Source organism: Lepeophtheirus salmonis, chromosome 6 (genome assembly GCF_016086655.4).
Source record: "Lepeophtheirus salmonis chromosome 6, UVic_Lsal_1.4, whole genome shotgun sequence".
NCBI lineage: Eukaryota > Metazoa > Arthropoda > Copepoda > Siphonostomatoida > Caligidae > Lepeophtheirus > Lepeophtheirus salmonis.
Genome location: NC_052136.2, coordinates 55,496,291 through 55,518,159, shown reverse-complemented (window position 1 = coordinate 55,518,159; position 21,869 = coordinate 55,496,291). Strand labels below are relative to the sequence as shown.

Sequence of the window (21,869 nt, the reverse complement as noted above, 5' to 3'; positions counted from 1 at the left end):
AAAAATACAAAGGGAGACAGAGAGCAAATAACTATGGGGAACATGGTCCACAAGATATCCCTGTTTAGGGAACCAAAACATGATTAAAACACCAAGATAAGTCCCCGTTCCGAAAAGGACAAAAAATTCCATCACAGAAACGAGGCAAGGCCTATTTCCAACAGAACAGAGGGCCGTGTTTGTGCAAGTTTCAAGTCTCTGCCTTCCTTATTTAATGTAAAACATCTTCATAAAGGTACAAACTTTTAGCCTGGGGACTCACATACAGAATTGCCCCTGCTTCTTTCCTATCTTTTCCCATTGTTTCCACACTTACGAAAATAACACCATCAATATTGATCTGCTTTCCATTCATGACTGTTGCATAATCTTAAACCTTTATCAGTCTTTGAGTCGTAATCCAAATTTAAAAATTATTTTCTTTCCCAAAGACATATAACTGAGTACGATTGTCTGCACCCACTTCTACTATTACAACACGACTTCTTAGGAGATTGCTTCATAGAGAATATATCCGTCTGTTTCACATATTTTATCTCCTGTATTACCACAATTGATTTTATGGTATATAAGACAGTCTCTTTGTCTTTATTTAAGATGCCAGGGTAAATTTCAGAATATCATTACCCAATATCGTTTCAAAGCAGTCAAAAAGCTGGTCGACCTTTTCTTCACCCCCAATCTTAGTGAATCTTTTGAACAATTCAAGAGGTATTGTCACAGCCTCAGAGTCATTTTCTACTCATCTCATATTTGGGAAATGGACACTCCATTTTTGGTGGGACTTTTTTGCATTTTGAAGACTTAACTTTTATATCGTACTTCTAACTTAGACAATATCTAAATACATGAATAAAAATCCTCTTGAGATATATGTTCCAGAAGTATTTTTCTAAAAAATAAATATAAAATTACATAAAAAAATGAAACTAATTAAAACGGATACACTTACAAATATTAAAAAGTTCATAATGTCCATAAGAGATAAAACTACAACTTAATTAATATTTAAAATGCAACACGTATGTCTCACGCAATATTTCTAATTAATCGTCACTCAACCCTTTGATATTTCTTCAATGTAGAACTTGTTACTTTCTAAATACCATGAAATTCAAATCATGGTGATTTGATTCTAGACATTCTGATCTTAGATAGTTATGATTTCAGATGTGACAAGAGTAATTTTCGATGTAAATTAAGGAGGGTTACCATATTTATCATGTGGGTACACTGTACACATATATACTTGGGGAAAAAATTGATTTAGAAGAACTTTGGATATTATAATCTCCCAGCCTCAAGAATGATCCCCTTCACTGTCTATTTTGTAGGAGAGAAAATGTCATGATAAATTAATATTTGGATGCATGAAAATTCCTAAGGTGGGATCTTCTCCACCCCAAGTAGGAAACGTTTTGAATCACATAAGTTCTTCAACTTGAAAGGGGGAATTGTTGAAGTTTGCAGATTACAAGTATTTACGATATAGGTAAATCCGTGAAACCCAATACGGAGGAACACCATCAAAACAAGTATTTACAATATAGGAATTGGCTTGCACGGAATATAGCCCAGAACGTCATAAAGGGTATCCAAATAGCATAGTCTACGACGTCTACAAACAGTGGAAGGAGCAGGGGGCATATAATAGAAAAGTCTGCAAGTCCGGGAGCTACAAAAAAACACTTGTTAGATACCTCGTAGGCCTGAAACGGTCTGTGAAGGCATTTCCTGGTACTCCTATTAACGTTCTTCACAAAAAAAAACCACCAAAATAAGCCGTGCAACACTCTCCAGGCCCATAAACCCTGACCCGAAGATGAAGTCAAACCACCTCTACAAAAGACATATCCTTACAGACAAAATGAAGGCAACTCAAGTTGCCCAAGGAAGAAAATTGATGAAATATTTGTATTTCTATGATAAACAAATTTTCTTTTATTCCGATGAGAAACAATGAACTCTGGACAGATCCCACAACATCCAAAACAACAGATGGTTAGTCTCAGGGAGAGCCAATTCTCCTCACGTCTTTAAAACAAAGTTTTTGGCCATTATCATGACGTTTAAGGTGATTGGGAGCAACGGCAGGGCGGGTACCGAGAGATACTAAGAACTCCAGTCAATCCAAGTGACACCTTGGATTAAATCTTAGGCTAATGTTGTCGAGTTCCTGTTTCAAAAAGACTCGGCTCCCTCTCACAAGTCCCAAGACTCAAAACTTGTTGAAAGAAGAGAAGATGTCATTTTGGGACGCCCAGACCTTACCCCCTAATCCCCCTGATATGAATCCTATATATTACTTTTTTTAAGGGGAGTTAGAAAGGAAGGTATCAGACAATTCATACAACAGCATCGAGTCATCGAAGGCCTTCATCATCAACTACTGTGACAAAGTTTCCCCGCGGAAATAGTAAAGGCAGGCAAATCTTTTAGGTATTTTATGGAGCGAATGATCGGGAAATATGGAGAACACATTGAATAACTTATTTATTTTATATTATTAGAACTTGTAAATCAAATTTCAAACTTCTCCTTGCTTCCCTTATTGATCAGGATGCAGTTAAAGGTTGTCCAGATTTAACTGAACGACCGTGTAGATGTCAAAACATACCAATTCACCAGATATTGTGTCTTATATGATAATTAAGAAAAAATGATTAAGAATTTAAGAAAATCAAAAACATAATAAGGTTTGAAAGTAGAGATACAATAAAAGAAACATAGTTTATACTTTCTAGTATTACTCATTTACGAGTATATGTCTGTTATCCAATTGATATGATTTAGGAGTTTCCAACGACTGCCCAAAATAGTTATTTTTCACATCTCTAGGGAGTATTATTTTAACTCCATTAAATTCTTATCCTCTTGGCTGTTGGGATGGCTGTGGCTATTTCATTTTTTTATAAATTTTTATTAATGTAAATTAAATATTCAAAATACTCTTATATAATCAATCAACTTTGGACAATCATAGTCCTCCATCTAAAATTTCATTTCTAATAGAAATTGTTTATTTGTAGACTACAAAACAATTGTGATGAATTTGTTATCATAATCACATTATTCAAATAAAATAAAAAATCCTTGTTCATTCTGTTTGCCCGAAAATTATGGGATATTGCTTATCCTTAACAAATATAAATTTAATGATTCATTTTTTCATATTTATTATATATATTTGAGTACTTTTATTTAATTTTCTATTTTTAAAAACAATTATAGATGATACTATTGCATAAAATATAGTACTAATTTGCATTAACAGCCACATTGATTTATTTTTTTCTCTAACAAATTTTTGAAAAATTTACAGGTAAACATAAAGGTACATCACAAGCCGGGTTTATTGTAAAGATGTTGTAGGACCACACTTAATTTGAAAATATATCTTATTAGCTTTATTTTCCATCATCGATATTTAGTTTAACTGAATTTATTATAATGTAATCAGCACTGTTAAGGCTATTATTTGGGAGAAGATAGATTGGCATACAAATTCAATCGTAACAAAGGTGATTTAAATCGTTTGTATTTTTTAGCTGGCCCGTTTTTTTTTTTTTATAAATTGGTAATCTGAAGAATGAATTTTCTTTCGCTTTTTTAACATGCCCAAAATTCACATGATTTTCATCACTAAAGATGCAATTGTTTGACAGAATTCAAATATGAATAACGTATGATACATTAATTAAAACTATACAATATTTTAAACATAGATGTCTAACAAAAAAATATGATTAACAAGAATAAAAAGTTATAAAGGTTTAAAGTCATTTTTTTCAAATTTTGAAAAAATACTGATAATTAGTAGCATACAAACTATTTAAAACTCACTTTTGATAAATCATTATTCAATATAAAATATAGGGTGACATCTTAGCTATTAAAAAAGAAAGAAAAGGAAACTCATTTTAAAAACAAATCCAGTAACCAATATTGAATTTATGGGGCAAGCTTTCATTAAGTAATTAAAGCCTCTTAATATAAAATTCTCAAGATGTGCTTGTTACTTGACAGGAAAACTGTACTAAACAAGGAGCACAAGTCCCTCCAGAAAACAATACGAAAAATAGTCACTCAAAAACAAGGTTGTGTCCGGTTTAGTTTCAGCGCTTCTATCGGTTCCGGCTCTTTTATTGCAACGGTTTCGTTCTAGGTTCAGCTTTATCGGTTTCGGTTCTTTTTTACACAGGCTTAATTTTGTAACATACACTAAAAACAAGGGCACCGCAAGAAAAATCGGGCCCAGGAATTGATATTAGATACAAACGGGGCTGCAGTTATGTTATACGCAGAGTACGTAGTGCCCCAAGTTCTAGGACGGACCCTGAAAACTAAAGTTGCTTAAGATAATGGTTTGCAAAGTGGGCGCCGTTTGGGGAGACTGGAAGGGGGCGCAGGAAGATGAAAAGATTGAAGATAAAGTTTAGGAAATCCTGGCTAAAGAAATATTGTAGTTATCATATTATAGGGCACTGACAAGCTTACTGGCGGACCTGGATCCAAAATATACCCCACCCTTCCCTCTTTTATTTACAGCAACTTGTGCCTAAAACCACTTTTTCAGATCCATAAGAAGCCTTTAGCTATTTGGAACTCAGATACTCAGTGATTCTCAACCAGGGCTCCACGAGGTTATGCAGGTAATTAAGATATATATATTTTTTAATAAAAAAGTCATTAAAAAATATAATTTTAAGAAATAAGAATCAAAATATTAGGCAAAAATTAGATGTTTCGTTTAACAAAAACACACACACATAGGAGCAGGGCGTCCGCAGGGGCAGGATGGGCAGTAGCCCCCCTAATCAAGGATTTTTGAACTGATGTAGAAGAAAAAAGTATCATGAAAAAGACAGACGACATTTTTTTAAGAATTTCTTCTCTAAAAAAAGTCAATTCATCAAATTATGCTCTGGAAAAAAAATATTAATTTTTGAAATTTTATATAAAATTAAAAACATTAGCTTTAATTCCCCCCCTCATATAATCCTGCAGATGCCCTTGAGGAGCAAGGAAGTGATAAAGTTTGGAAATTACTGATCTATACACCAGTAGGAAAATTTAGTTTTCACATCTCTAAAGAAATTATTTGAGTTAAATAAATCAACATTAAAAAAAATATTAATATGTAAATCAATAAAAAATACAAAAGAGCTTTTGATGTTTTTGTAAATTCAATTCTGCTTAAATTAAATTGCATTTTAAAGCCTTTAACCCTTTATATTTTTATCAATATCTAAATTATTATTCTATTTTTTGTTTAAGTTTTTATTAAATGACGAAAAAAAAACTCTTTATTTTTCGTTAAAAGAACAAAAAATAAAGTTTACTCACGAAATTTACCTTGTATTTATTCCTGTATCAAAATTGATAACGATATTTCTATACTTTATCAATTAGAAATATAACTTAAAATCCATCTAGCGAGTTAAAAATAATGTATGGATTTGTAAGATTTTTGAAAATATATCCCATTCATATACACATTTTGATCTAAGAAATATGTCATATTAACGAAATGTTGCAGTTGTTCTACATGTATCATCGAGTGTTTATAGAGAGGGCGCTGTATATTGTGGTCCCTGATGTGTAGCATATTCATATTTTTCATTTAAGAAATATTAAAGTAGGAAGACAATAGAAATACAAGGTTATATGATAACGCTTTTCCGACCGTTGTTTGACTTCCATACCGCTTTTTAATAGTGACGTCAAAGGATATAACTGTCATCAAGAGTAGCTATATATCATCTTCCTTAAAAGTTACTGTTAGAGTACCGCTGTTATACCCTATGACGTCAAAGTATGTCTGTCTTTCCTCAAGCTTTAAACAAAGTAGCGAAACAATGATCCAGGTGATAAATAGATAATAAATGTCGTTGTTCACAGAAACTTGTTTTTACCCCCAGAAGTACTGTTTAGTATTGTATCTTAAATTATACATTATTTTATTTATAATTGACTTATTTATGTTAAAATTCTAAATTAAAACACTTTACTATGATTATAACAAAAGGTAACTATTGTATAACACATTTTATGCTGTTTCTGTCCGTTTGATGTAAATAAAATCAAACCTGCACCCCCTTTTGACACTTTTGAAAATGCAACTTATAATAGGCAATGTGAAAATCCTGATTTTGGTAAATATAAAGTAATTTTTTCAAATGTTTAACCCTGTTATTTATTTATTATCATTGCTATTACTAACTTGTCATATTTCTTCTTCAACCATAATGAAGAGCCATACAAAGATTAACTCGTTCATCCTCTGCATAATTCCCTTTTTTAATTCGTATTTAATATACGTTCTCCCTTTTTCTGTTTGTACAATAATTCGTTTTTTTTTATCTTTAATTTCTTTTGGTGCATTTTGGAATCCACAGGCCTTACTCTAAAAAAATTGAGACACGGGGAATCGATCTTGTTTTATAAAAAAATCAACTTATTTGCAAAAAATTAAACTTTCCCTTCAAAGCCAAGAAATCTGGTTTGATCAGAATTAAACATAGCCTTACGTACGTCACTCAAAATTCTGAACAACTTTTATTATATATAAAGTCTGTATTTGCCTCCATTTTTTAAATAAATGCGTTTATATCATTGTTTTTCTAAGCAGGATATGCATCACAAACATAATTATTTGAATACTTTGTAGGATTAATAAATCAGAAATGTATGATTGAATTGAAATTTCTCTTCTCTTTTGGTGGGATACTCAAAAATAGAAAAATCACACAACTTATAGAAGCCGAGATTATAGCAATTGAAATGGTTCCCATTTTATCTGGACCACCCTTTAAGTTTAGACTACCCATAATTAATTTATGGTATTCTAAGGTCTAACAAATAGGTGCATTCAGAGACAAAGCTACAAAAAGTTATGTCCATTAAAAGTAAGAAATTTCTTTTTCTCAATTACTCGAAAACTAATAGGATTAGACATAGCAAATATTTACTAAATAAACTTACATCTTTTTACCATGTAATAATAGTCAACCCAATTAGAAGATAAAAAATAACATTAAAAAAAGATATCTCTGCGGGATCATATTGTTTTTGTTGTATCTTGTAACCTCTACTACAAAATAAACATATAATAATTTTTTGTGTACGTTGCTCGCAAAATTTGATAAGTCACCTTACTTTTTGAACACACCTCATACACTCATATAATATATATACACTACACCCTGTGACTGTTTTTCATACATATAAACTTTGCCTTATTAATAATAAATTTGATTCTTGGATAAGATATAACTACATACATACATAATTATGATTCTTTATCCTTCTAAGAAAGAGTATATTATTAATTAATTCAAATATTTACTCATTTTTATAGGGCTAACTCCAATAAGGATTTATTAAAGATATGCTCGGTATGCTATGGCAACTATGTTTGTATGTGACTCAAGTAGGATGTAAATTAATTTAGTTGATATAATTAGGCACATCTATAATATAGGTATACATATATGGGAAACTGTATTGTTTAACATCTATGAAGGGACATTGCTAGCTTTCATTATTAGGAGCTTAGCCCAACATATTATCAACACCATAATAAAATTATTTATAAATGAAAATGGGTTTATTATATCGAGTAGAAACTAAAGACTTAGACACATGGAAAGAAAAAAGAAAAGAGCCTGTCATTCTTTACTATTACATTGAACAAAAGTCTTTTTTAATCTTTTTCTGATACATAAACAATGTCAAATTGATTTAGTATATTTGGACAACATCTGGTCTAAATGATGGACAAATTCTCTTGTCCCAGAATGGGATGTTGTTAGCTAAGAATACCTGAGTAATTTTTTGCCATCTGAGCGGGGGATCCATCTTGCTGAAAGATAACGTTGCTGTCAGATAAGTTTGCCTGGACCCAGAGGAGCAGGTTGCCCTAGCAAATACTGATGTACATGGCTGTCATGAGCCTTTAATCCTCCGGAAACAGATCAGGAGTGTACTTGAGAGCATCCGTATTAGTGATGGTTTTTCCCCTAGAGCTGGCATTCCTCTCTATGGTCTCGTTGTGGTCTAACCTCTTCTTAACATTGTAGAAGGTCTTATGAGCCATTTTCGTCATACTGATCACCTCTGTTGGAGTGTGACCCGCACGAAGAAGAGTTGATTCCTTAAGCCTTGAATCTCGCTGTAATGACATTTCTCATCCGATTTTCAAAAATTTAAAAAGCAGCAGATGCTTGATAAACATGGCTACCTATAGATAGTTCTCCTCACATTGAACCTTTCACATTAATATTTTATACAAGTTTGTAAGTTTCAACTTTCCATTCGGTACTTTTATGTTGTGTACAACTTACAAAACTAAAAAATGAGAATAATAATTTGAAACAAAAGATTTTCAGTACTTTAGATAATGATAATGCAAAAATTGAATATTCCATGGATAATTGACATATGAATGGTGTCATTTTTGACCATTTTAATACAAACCGTTACAATATAATTAATCTGTAGCACAATATAAAGTTCAAAAGTTGTCATAAATCCATAATAAGATTATACATTTAACAGATCAAAATGAAATGATAATACCAATTTATAGTTGGTATTTAGAATGACGAATATTGTAATTAAGGAATGCATTTTAGCACCAAAAAATTCAAACTTGTACAAAGTGCTTATAGAATTTACAACTCGTACAAACATTGCAACATGTACACAACAAATATGTATATAGGTATAAGTTTCAAATATTAAATTTTCTTTGAATTTTTTTTCCAAAAATTCACTACTCTTCACTAAAAATTTTTTTTTTTGGAAAAAAAATTTCAAAATTAAATTTAAGTTATTAAATTTATGGATAAAAATTCATAGCTTTTTACAGAAAAATTACTTTTTTTGGAAAAAAATTTCAAAATTAAGTTTAAAATATTTAATTTTTTGGAATTAAATTCAAAAAAATCACAGCTGTTCAAAGAAAATTACATTTTTGGGAAAAAATTTCAAAAATTAAAATATTAAATTTTCTAGTAACAAGCAAAAATTCTTTCATTTTTTTTTTTTTTTTTGGGGGGTACTTGAACCCCCTCAAAAGGGGCTAGTGACGCCACAGCATGTATATCTGCATAAGTAAATACAAACACACGCACAATATGAATTAATCAAACAAATAAAAATCCTTTCCTTACTTGACTTAAGGTTTCTAAATCCTCAGAATTAATTTTGATCATGTGTGAAATATCAGAAAGAATATACAGATCCGACCCAAAAAAACAAATATTGTCGTTGCAATTATCAGCTATGGTGTTATTGACGTGTTTTGTTCGATTTCCAAATTTATCTCGTAAACTGTAAAGCAAGAGAATATTTATTATACCATGTATACTTATTTAAAATAATATCTATGTGAGTATATATCATAGGGACATACTATGGAATATAAATCACAAAACCTCTATTTTTTATACATGTGAATTAGTAAATCACTGATATGGGTGGGATTTTTGTAGATTAATAATAATAGTTGGGGATTAGAAAAGGAAAAACGTTTTTCTTTTTTTTTGTTAATTCTTGAATATATAGTAATGTTGAAAACATCTCTCTCTAGAAGAAGGATTCACCCCCTTCCGTTGGTATAATTAAAAAGAAAATACATTAATAATATAATAGGTGAAGTTAGCAGTTCTGAGCCGTTTTTGGCTTTATTTTGACAATAAAATTAACATAGTTAGGACTAGCATTATGTAAATGCTTCCAAACAGTTCTGGCTAATCTTCAGTTCTTAGGCAATGGAATAAGTGCTAACATCCCGGTTCAACTCGACAATTTCCATTATTTTGTGGACATTTTCGATGATTGGGCTACAAGAGGGTGTCTCATCTACGACGCCCATATTTCCAGAACAGAATTGTTGGAACCACCACTTTGCTGTTCCATTCGATACTGTATTGAATCTATAAACAGTAGAAATTTTTTGCCCGCCTACTCCGCCTTTTCAAATCTGTAAAGTAACTTTTTTAAGAGTACGATAAACTTTTAAACATTATTCAAGCTCTTTTTTATTCCATTTATTTGTTGTGAGATATAGATCACTAAAGACTTCAAGCGAGAAACGCTCAGAACTTTATACTTAACCCAATATATAAATATAATATCTTCTCTAAAGCTATTTTATGTTAAATGCTCTACTATTTAAGGCAATGAATAATTTTCTCTCTCCCCCCCACCCCCCACCCCAAGAATATTATAAAAATAGCTGATGTAAAAACTTGTACCTCAAGTCTTGCTTTTCCTTTCTCCTCCTTCTCTACTAAAATCCCATCCCTACATACCATGAAGAGACTGATTTTGGAACAGACCAATGGCCAATTTTTTTTTAACTTGAGATCGTCAATCCTTCGGATTGTCAGTACTAGAACTTATTAAAAAATAAATAAAGGTGAGAACGTATGCTCAGGACCAAACTGGACTGAACTGAGGATGAACTGGATGGGACGGCAGTCTTCAGTCCCAAATAAGACCGACACATCACTAACATATGTGTACAAGTAAACCACATGTTTCGGAATTGACGCCTTATTTCTAGGAACTTTTCATATTATAATCTTAAATCTCAACAGGTTTCCTTTTGAGAATAAAGAGGTTCTGTGATTTAAAATGTTTCTTGTTTAGAAGGGAGAAAATGTCAGGAAAAGTTTAATTTGTAAACACATGAGTAATTACTGAGTTTCTAAAAATTTGATAAGTTCAAACATTTTTATTCCAACAAACAAGAATCTTTCCGTCTTTTAAGGGATAACTGTTGAGTTTTGAAAATTATTATATAGAAGCAATTATTAATAAGTTGTTTATTGGTCTGTTACAAAAATTTCTACGCTAATTACGGGGTCTTGCATAATAGATGGTGTTTGGAATCGGAACATTTCCTCTCCTATGAACAAGAAATGTTTCAAATCACAGAACCTCTTCATTAAGTAAAGAAAAGAAGGATAATTGTTTAGCTTTCTTGATCATAATGATGGCGTTTTTTGTGATGGTCAAATTCATCTTTACAATCTGTATCAAGGGAAGAGTTCCCTACCTTTGTAGCTTCAATTTGAAGGGATCTTTGGATTGTTGGTGCTTGGATAACGAGGAAATGGCTTGACTTCTTTCTGTGAGAGACCGAAGTTTAGAGTCTACAATTTTATTCCGATAGGTGACAAATGAAGGAGAAATATCAAATTTTTGAAGTACAGAGAGCATTTCAAATGGATGATTATATGTGTGTTCGCCTACTTGAAAGACACCCGGACCCACACGGTAAAACGTTCCATCCAACCATTCTGGTATCGTTCCTAAAATATGAGTAATGATAAAGAATTAATTATTATTAAACGTATATCCATTTATTGCATGGTTTTGATAGTGAATGTATTATTTAAATAAGCAATAAAAATCCCTTTCTTTTTCAAGTTATCATTAAATTGAAAAGGGTGTAATTGAATAATAAAAATGATGTACGTAAAATGGATTATTATTATCTTTTCAAATCCTTCAAAAGACCCTTATCATTCTTTAACAAATGCTGATTCATGATGAATATGCAATTGGTAACTATAAACTTATTGGGATCTCTTTCAAACCCACAAGAACATTGAATATAAATTTTTTTGGAAGATTAATGGTTCAAAAATTAAACTTTAAATATAAAATTTTATGAAAAAAAAGTTAAATATTATATTTTTTTATAAAATTTTGGAAAATGAAATTAAAAAAAATTCAAATATTAAATTTTCTAGTAAAAAGTAAAATTGTTTTTTTTTGTTCCTTTTTTTTATTTTTTAGTAATAAATAAGAATCGCCAACGAAAATTAAACATTAATTTCACGATGCCGATTCTAGAAAAATAAACTAATTCTCCTATTCTCGATTCCGATTAATATTCCCATCACTATATATATTCATTGATAATTTAATCCAAATTAATATCAATGACAGATTATAAAATGTCATGAAATCAACCCCGAAGGCACTTGATTTATATTTAAATTAGTAATGGGACTATTAATCGTTATCAGGAATCGGAAAATAGAGTGTTTTTTCTGGAATTGGAATTTGCATTGGGAAAACAAAATTTTATTTAATATACAATTCTGATTCTTATTGATTACTGGTATTTAACTATTTATTAATTTTTTTTTTTTCCCCCAAAAAAAAAAAATTGTTATTTATCAGAAAATTCAATATTTGAAATTATTTTATATGAAAATCTAATAATTGAAATTTGTATAAAAAAATTTTTATTATTTTTCTTTTCTTCAAATAAATCATCTTTAACTAGATCCGGAACAATAAGGAAAATATTTTACTCAATTATTTCAATTTTAAAGTGAGAGGTTGAGTGTTAACTTGAAGTTAGTTACACAACTTTGAGTTCAAAACGAGTATTTACGATGGAGGAGACCCGGAGGAACACCATCATGGAATTGGCATGCGCAGGACATAGCAAGCGTACATCAAGAAGATGCACGGGTATCCAAAGAGTACAGTCTACAATGTCATAACCACTGAAAGGAGAAGGGAGCATATAAGAGAAAATCCCGCAGTCCTGGAGTTATACAAAACGCACTACCATATTCCTCGAAGGCCTGAAAGGGTGTGTAGAGGCATTCTCCTGGGATCCGATTAACGTTCTTACCAAAAAGCGTAAATTAAGCCGTTCAACAATCTCCAGGGCCATAAACACTGAGCTGAGGATGAAGACATACCGCTTCTACAAAATACATATCCTTATAAACAAAATGAAGGCCATCTGGACTGCCCACAGAATAATTATAGTCCCATTATAACCGAATCATCTTTTATTCGAACGAGAAACAATGGAGTGTCGACAGATCCATAACATTAATAACAACAGACGGTTGGCCACAGAGATACCTAATGTCTCGCATGTCTTTAAAACCAAGTTCATGATCAGCATCATGATCCTTTGGGCCATTGGGAGCTACGGCAGTGTCATACTTCCATTTTCTTTCAGTCAAAAGAAAGGGTGGATGCCAATAGGCGGTGATCCCTTGGATGAAAGATGAAACTAAAGGCGTCAATTTCCTGTTTCAACAAGACTCGACCCCTTCTCACATATTCTGCAAGACCCAAAACTGGTTGAAAGAAGAGCAAGTACAATTTGGAGACCCCCAGAACTGGCCCACCCCCGATATAAATCCTATGGATTACTTATTTTAGGAGGAATTAGAGAGGAAGGTCTCTGCCAATTCACACAGCAGCTTAATGGCCTCCATTATCAAATATTGTCTCCCTGCGGGCGTAGTCAAAACTTACAAATTATTTAGGCCTTGTATCGAGCGAATGTTTGGGGAAGATGGAAAACACATTGAATGATTTCTTTCTTTTATATTATTAGAACTTGTAAATAAAATTTCAAACATCTACTTGCTTTCCTTATTGGTCAGGATGCAGTTAAAGGTGGTCCAAATTTACCTGAACGACCAAGTATATACTACAGTGGTTTGAAAAGCTTCGACCTCAACCTGAAGATTCCAGCATTCTTAAATAAAAGCTAGTCACATTTATCTAGCATCTATTGAATGTGATTCACCAAAGTTTCCGCCATTTTGGACATGCTGTCGTTATTATCATTCGCTTGAGTGAATTGATTTGAGTGTTTTTGTGAAAATGGACAAAGTTGAGTATCGAGAAATGTGTGAAACAGATAGCCATATTTATTTAGTATCTGTCGACAGTTACCTATCAAAGTTTTAGCCATTTTGGAAAACAAATATTTAATAACGGCTCGATACTCGATTTTTTCCATTTTCACAAAAAAAAAAAAAAAAACTCTCTTACATATTGAATAGTTTAGGCTTTACAATTTGGCACAGATATCATAAATCACAGAATCAATCCAAGAACTGAGGATGAAGAAGATCAATAATTGGAGGCAAGGTAAGAATAGATTTTTTACTTATAAAAAAGGATTTTTTTCGGACAGTTGTCCTCAACTTCTGTCTGCAGGGCGTATCTGGCCTTACCTCAACAGAAAATCCTTTGTTAATACCTAATCTGAATTATCAAAATAATCTTGGTTATTTTTCAAAGCTATTTGGGTTGAAGAAGGTGTTATTATATTTTATTTGAACACATGACACTCTATGATAGCTAATTTGGTTATCTCACTCTAACTTCTACGTTAGTAGGAAGCTTAGAAATTAGAGCATTAATTGATTATATGGAACCATGGATACACTAACAAGGGATTAAATAGGAAAGATATAAAATTACATTAATCGTCATAACAAAACTTAGGGACGCACACTAAATATATGATATTTTTTTCTCTCTTGAATACAGAGAATATTTTCCACGCAACGGCGTTTTCTTTTTTTCAGAAACTATCGCCAAATCTGGACCCTTCATTGATATTATATTTATTTAGTCTTAAGCTCATTTTTGGCAGCACTTGATTGTTGTTTGAATTTATAATTAACTTTCAAAATGTCTTCATAGAAATTTCTTACAAATAAAAATAATATAGATGGGGCGGCGTCCGTAGAATCATATCTTTTGTGGGCTTTGGTTTAAGAATGAATCCATAAAAAAAGTTCTAAAAACTAAAGTGTTTTGCGAAAAGAAAAAAATTCAAAAACCCACAGCTTTTCACAAAAAATTCAAAAATTAAACCTGAAATATCCAAAAATCCAAAGTTATTCAAGTAAACTTAAATATTATATTAATACTGAAATATTAAATTTTCTAGTAAAACACAAAAATTCCTTAATTTGGGAAGGGGGCTATAGCCCCTCCAGCCTACCCCCTGCGGACACTTCTGTATAGCTATATAACATTTATGATAGTGTAGAGAGGTAATGCAGTATTAGAAGTTTCTTAGCATTTGAAGGATAAGCTTAATTGGCCGTAACTTCTTTTAATAACCTTTATATATTATTCTCTCTTTGAGATTTGATGAGAACTTATGTGGATATAATTTACTCTTCATTTTTTATGACTGGGATCAGCAGTTGTACATCTAAGGGTAACAAAACGCTCTGGCATCTTCACAAAAGTTGAAATCTAAAGTTTAATAAATTATAAGAGTGAAAGAGCTCATAAAAATAATATATCAACTTATCAAAGAAGGTAATTTTAAGACGACTAATTTATCGAGTTGTAACTTTTATTGTATCACAATACCTTTTCTCAAAAAAGAAACAGAAAAAAGCGTCTAAACCATCTTGTAGTTGGCCTAAAAGTTTAATGACACAAATTGCTATTTATTTCTTAAGTACTGACAGAGTATCATTAAATATTATTTTTTTATTTATATCATTTTTTTTTTTTGGAAATATGTGTGGTATTTTTGTGGCACGTTAATGAATCATAGTCGTGGCCTTAGTTGAAGAAATGGAAAAAACTCCATCGATAGAAAGAAATGAATATTTATTGATGGATCATAGGTTTGGTCCGAAGATGGTTGTTAGTCTCTAATTTCTCTATCGTATCTACTTTTACTATCAACGAGATTAAATGGCTCACGAAGTTGCATCTCTTTTCTTGGATTAATCTCACTTTGCCTTAGTCTGGAGCACTATATACATGGAGAGTGCACGTCTTTTCAGAAAATACATAGATTGACATAAACAATCTTTAGTATATCTACATAACATTGAAATGTAGCTTGATTTGATAAAAAATTATAGGCATTACTTCTTCTTTTCTTAAATAATTAATTAATTTCCACAAATTTGGGTGCATGCTTGTAATAGAGTATTTTAATTCCCCATTTTTTAGGAATATAATTAATGATACATAAGAGCAGATTATGTTTATTTCTACAAAAGTTACTTTTTTCAAAAAGTAACTTTGACTTCATTGTATTTTATTAAAATAAATATATATTGACGTAACTAATTTCACCTAGAAAATACCTACAAAGACAATAATGAAATTTACATTTTTAAATATCTTTTTTTTTTAAACTTTCAGATCATTTAGTAATTATGCAATTCTACACTTTAAAATTTAATAAATGTTCCTTGAATTTTGAGTTATGCCGATTTTTTGTAGCTCAAAATCATTTGTTACAAGTGTGTTACTTATGTATAACATAAATACATGTCTAAGCCTAAAGTTTATGAGGCTAAAGTAGAATTTATGCCTCGTGCCTCCAATTCCTAATAGGGGATTTTTGGTGGATGTTTTCTGCCACAGTGGATACAATTATCAAAGAGCAAGATAATGTAACGTGGATAATGAAATCAAAATGTGAAAACGGTCACTTTTTCAGTAACTTCTTGGATATCATTCCAACAAATGTTTAATTTCTTAGTCAAAAAACAACCCTTAGAAATTATTAGCCAAGTACATTTGTTAACGAAAAGAGCCCTTAAAAAAATATATACCACAAAATTAATAGCTTTAATTGAATTAAAAGTGAATATTTATTTAGTTCCATACAGGTACATATATATGAAATAGCCTATGGAATAATATGGTAAAATAAAAAATATTATAATAATTTAAATATGTTTTTAAATGGGTCAGTATTCTGATATACAAATAATAACTAAATTTTTTGTATGTAACGTAATCATTATTCTGTACTTGTCTGTAAAATTATAAATGAACTATGAACTACTTTATTTGCTGAATCATCACTCTTGAATAGGGTGGGACCTCTATTTAATAACTAACACGTTTTTCTCCTACATTAGTCATCGGATGTGAATAAAAACCAATACCAAATAAAGGCTAAGCAAAAAAAAATATTATTCCTGAATAGTATCGTCTTTGGCGTAATAACCCCCTCGACTCGACCTCAGAAATGGGAAAAGGTCGTCTTTGGCAGATTCCGGAATTCCCCCCGATTACTAGATATCAGCTTGGTTTTTGTGTTTAAGGAAGATCATTATGTTTGTCGCTCAAATGCATCCCACACAAAAAAGTCCATGAGGTTGAAGTTTGATGAGCTTGGATGCCAAAAACTGTGTCCAATAAAGTAAAAAAAAAATTTCGACAAGGGCAACGTTTTATTTGTACTTTGGATTAGCTGTTGATTCATAAACCCTTACAGACTCTTCCAGGTCATTCCTGACTCTCCAGACTAAGGACCAATCTAGGTTTAAAAAGTTTGCAATCTCAACAATGGTTCGTCCGGCACGGATTGCAATAATTCTACGCTTGTAGAAAAAATAATTTTTTGGTCAATGCCATTTTTTCAAATGAAGCCAAACATATCTAGCTAGCTGTCCAAATAAGAAAAAATGTCGTAACTGCGCATTCGCTCAAAGTTCGTTGTTAAACAACAACTGCACACTGTATAAACGTAAGTGCGTGTAAAAACGGTTACCCACAAATGAAAAAGAATCCGAATATTTTTTTAACCGACGACTAATTATCCAATGGGTACCAGATATTTCATATAATATACGTCTATTTATGTAATTCTAAATTCTAAAAACCAAGCCTTCCTCTCAAAAAAATATAATGTATATCCTGTGGACGCTTCTGATGGCAAAATTGTAATTTTAACGATTAGTTAAAATATTAAAGAATCGGAATCGGGAATTTTTACTAGAATCACATCAGAATCGGTGTCGGGATTTTTTTGGAATTGTCCCATTACTAAAATATTTATTTTAGGTTGATCTAAAAATATCATCAATCTCAAATATTTTGGAGTAATTTATGGCATAAAAATATTGTATTATGTTTAGATGTTGCGACTTTAAATAAAAGTTTTACGTTTATTGGGTTTTATGGTTTAACAAAAAATATTATAATGGTTCACAAGGAAAAAAGTTAAGGTGATAGATCTACGAGCTGCCCCTTTTATTAAAAATCCTTCTGTAACTTACGAAGGTGGTCTGAAAAGTTTCCAACCTCAACGTGAAGATAGTAGCATTCGTAAATAGAGGTTACTCACATAGTACATCTAGCATCTCTTGACAGTTACTTACTAAAATTTCAGCCATTTTATACTAATAGTTGTTATGAAACAGTCGTTTGAGTGTGTTGATGTGTCTGTTTTTGTGAAAATAGACATAATCGAATTCTTATGTATTGGTTTTTGAAACTGTAACCTCTAATAAAGTCCTGTCTTAAAATTTTAAGGCATCTAAGTCAATCTTGAAGATATTGAGCCAAAAACAAAAAGTGTTTCTTGAATAATTATTTTGAAGAGAAGTATAGGAGCATATCTGGGATAAGTGTGTAGAGTTACAAGGAGACTTGGAGTTGTTGGAAGAAATATAATAAAAAATCAGAAAAAATGTCTTGTATCTTTATTAAATCGGAAACTTTTTAGACCACCTTCGTAGGTCATTATCTTGAAGACTTAAGATTAGTATATGATGAACAAAACAAACATTTTGCAGGACAATTTCATAAAAAATGTAAAGGTTGAATAAAACTATTCCCAGGATGTAATTGAAAACTTTTAGAGGATATAACAGCAGAAGAAGTTCTTGACGGATTACCAATCTCAGTTTCTAGAAATTGAGCTGATCAACTACTTGGTGTACTAAAACTGACTGATGGTACACTAAGAATACATAAGCCATTTTCTATGGAATTATTTTGAAAGGGGCTGTCGGATCACTGTCGTACATGTGTTTTGATCCGACTGCCTCAAATACGGGATGTAGAAAATGGAAATTGCATATTACTTGAACAGAAATAGAACAAAGATATCCTGTGGCTCACCTAACGTCATCATATTTTGTATATTGTGAGAGTGTCGATTTTTTCCATCTCATTCTAGTCTCATCAGGTACAAATACTTAAATATTTTAAAATAAATTAGCAAGGGGTTACTTGGTGTTGCTTAGGGCAAGGAGAGAGTGGGGAATCACATTGAAAACGGTCAATGAAATTTTACTAATGTTTAGACCCCTTCGGCAAGGACGAGCGTTGAGGTATTATTACAGGCCTGTTAATAATACATCTGTATATAGTATGAAATGTATTATCATGAATATTAAAAAAAAAAAATAGAGGTATAGACTTCAAATAACGTACCAACATATAGGCATGAAAAAAAAATTATAGGTGAGAAGTCCATCTTCTATTAATCTTAAGAAATTTGCAAAAACCTGTTTTCCACTAATTCTGCAAAAAATAGTAGTTAATAGTATTTATTGGTATTTTAAAGAGGAACAAAGACCTTATACGTATATATTTGTATAGGTTTTTTTTTGAGACGCCAGTCACTTTTTGATTTATAATTTAACCACCTATCTAGTCTCCTTCAGATCTAAAAAATAATTAATGTGGCTCGGTTATAGAATATCTAAAACATATGTATGCCCCCTCCCCCTCAAAATTGGGACCTCCATCTTACATTGACCAGGTCTAAAAGAGGCATCCATGCTAAGTTTCAGCCTCCTAGGCCCAACGATGTGGACACCCATAAAAGACACAACCACACAAATTGAATTATATATATATATAAGATTAGTAAATTGAACAAATTATCATTTTATACAGCTGAAGAGGAAAAATAAATCGCTTTTTTAGAACTGTGGCTATTAAAAATGATACAAATCATATTTTCCAAATAAAAACTAGTGACTGCATCTTCAGGCTTTAAATTCAGGCTTCATGTTAGAATATCATGTGGTTACCACAACAAATGGTAAAAGTTATTTATTCTGTAAATATTTAGACTTTCAAGGAGCAGTTTAAATTGATACATTAAGATGAAAAGGGACTGAGAGACATATGTTGCTTTGTAGTTCAATAAGTCTTGATTTCAGGACTTTGAACTCTTGAAGTTTTAACCAAACACTATGAAACGAACAAAAACTATCAACAACAAAATCGAATCATCTTTGGACTTTTTTTTGAGGAACTTATAGTTTTTACTTTCTTTGATGAAAGTTCCCACTCAGACGAAGAATTTAATTTAATTTTAATTAAAATACCCATATCAAGTATTTACATATTCAAATTCTGTTTTTTTTTTCTGCTCAATACTCCTTTAATATTGAAGTTTCAAGCACGCTTATGTTATATGTTAATTTATTGGAATATAAATTACATACTTACAAAATTAAAACTTTTTTCATCATAAATGATTACTTTGAGGGTCATTATTAATGAAGTGTGGTTCATCAAATTGATATTTTATGTAGTTTTGTCAGTATGCTTTAAAACTCTTATCTCAAAAAGATTTCCTCACACAAATTTCTACTTGGACATGAATATAATAACGACATAATTTATAAAGGTGTTGTTGAAGTCATTTTGTAACAAAATACCCATGGAATTTTGTTCATTAATTTGTATTCGAGTTCAAAAATATTTTTTTCTAAAGTGTTAACCAAATTTCAGAAGGAATTTGAAAAATTCTATGTTCGTTTAAGCTCCGAAAATGCAATCATCATTGCAAAAAATGCTTAATTCCGGGAGTAAAATAAGGTAAACAATTTTAGCATTATAATTGATTTATTTTGATATATTTAAGATTCTTATGTAGCTTCAACCATGCGAATTCTTACAAAATCATTATTATGTGGGATTTATAAGCCTCGAGTGCAAAAAGCTATTGTAAAAGGAATAATCTTTGAGGAATTCATTTGCTAAATCATATTTTCAATTTTACGTTTCATTACATTTATATGCCAGTTTGATAATATAAGAATACAGCAAACCTAATCTGTTTTTCTATGTTTTATTCAAAACCCGTTAATTTTGTTGGATTTTTGCTCCAAAAGAAGAACATTCTAGTGTGCATCTTCTATTAGTTAACATTAGCAGGACAGCTCTCTCATTGGCTCGCCAAATTATTCATTTTAATGATATTGTTATTGTAAAAACCATTATTTTCCTGGAAATTACTGTTTTGAGAGAAAGTACATTTTTTAGTTGCTAATTTACCATGGTTACGAATCACTTTGTTGGTACAATTTCTATTTAGAATGCAAATGATGAGTACGTTTTAAATTTTTGAAATATTCACTATATGTAATGGTTAACATAATATTTTTTTTCGAATTGGACTCCTCATTACTTTCCGTAATAGTTTGTGTTCATAATTTGGATTCATTTTTTTTGGCAAGGATATTTTTTGGGACCTGAAAGTTAGGTTGTTTAATTTGTTTTGGCTATTATTTCCAAAACTTATAGATCTTCTAAAGATTTGATCAACTCTTTGAGTGAGATTATAACAACTTTTTAGCATAAGTATATCATTATGGGTTTTTTTTCCCGGTTTAGTGTCAAGTAATTTTTTTCTAGACTAATTTGGTCTGATATTTCGATAGAGACTGCAATTTCAGACGTGTATCAAAATTTATTCGTTTTCAAATACTAAATTGACATTTTCATTTTTGTCAATGACCAATTTTCTCCCTATCCCAACCTAATTTTTATAACAGACTGATCAACACCAACTTCTTTAAATGACTGAATAAGTTCTGTTCATCAATAGTTATAATCGTCTAGGACGGGTCTAGAAACTTCCAGAACGAAGCTCATCACTAATGATTTTACTGCGTATATTAATACGTGAAAGTACCTACTACAACCCTATTTTAAGACTTTTCATTCCCTAAACTAATTAAGAACATAAGTCTAGGTAATTCCTCTTAACTAGATACTCTGAATTAATACTCATTAAGTATAATTTCCCAGAACTTCCAATTAAAGAAATATAATGAATGAATGAACACTACATTATTCTTTTCTTATTTTTTAATTTGACTCTATTGTTGACATTGAGAGCATCTTGTCATTTCCTCGTTTATCTACCCAAGGAATCACATTTTGGTCATTTAGCTCCAACAAATGCAAAAAAAAAAAAATAGATAATATAAGAATAGAGTAAACCTATTTTTAAAGGGCTGGGGAAATAAATTAAGCTGTATATATTTATACCAAAGACA

The 21,869-nt window shown here is 31.0% G+C and overlaps 1 protein-coding gene across 1 annotated transcript in view; it reads right to left on the bottom strand.

Annotated features, from left to right (window-relative positions):
* The window catches only part of LOC121119773 (retinoid isomerohydrolase), a 116,683-nt gene that overhangs the window by 27,165 nt on the left and 67,649 nt on the right, over positions 1–21,869 (bottom strand). The window contains exons 3-4 of the mRNA XM_040714561.2: positions 11,069–11,324; positions 9,177–9,336 (exon numbers count right to left, since the gene is read on the bottom strand). Coding sequence (XP_040570495.1) covers positions 9,177–9,336; positions 11,069–11,324 — 416 coding nt within the window. The remainder of the gene's footprint in view (positions 1–9,176; positions 9,337–11,068; positions 11,325–21,869) is intronic.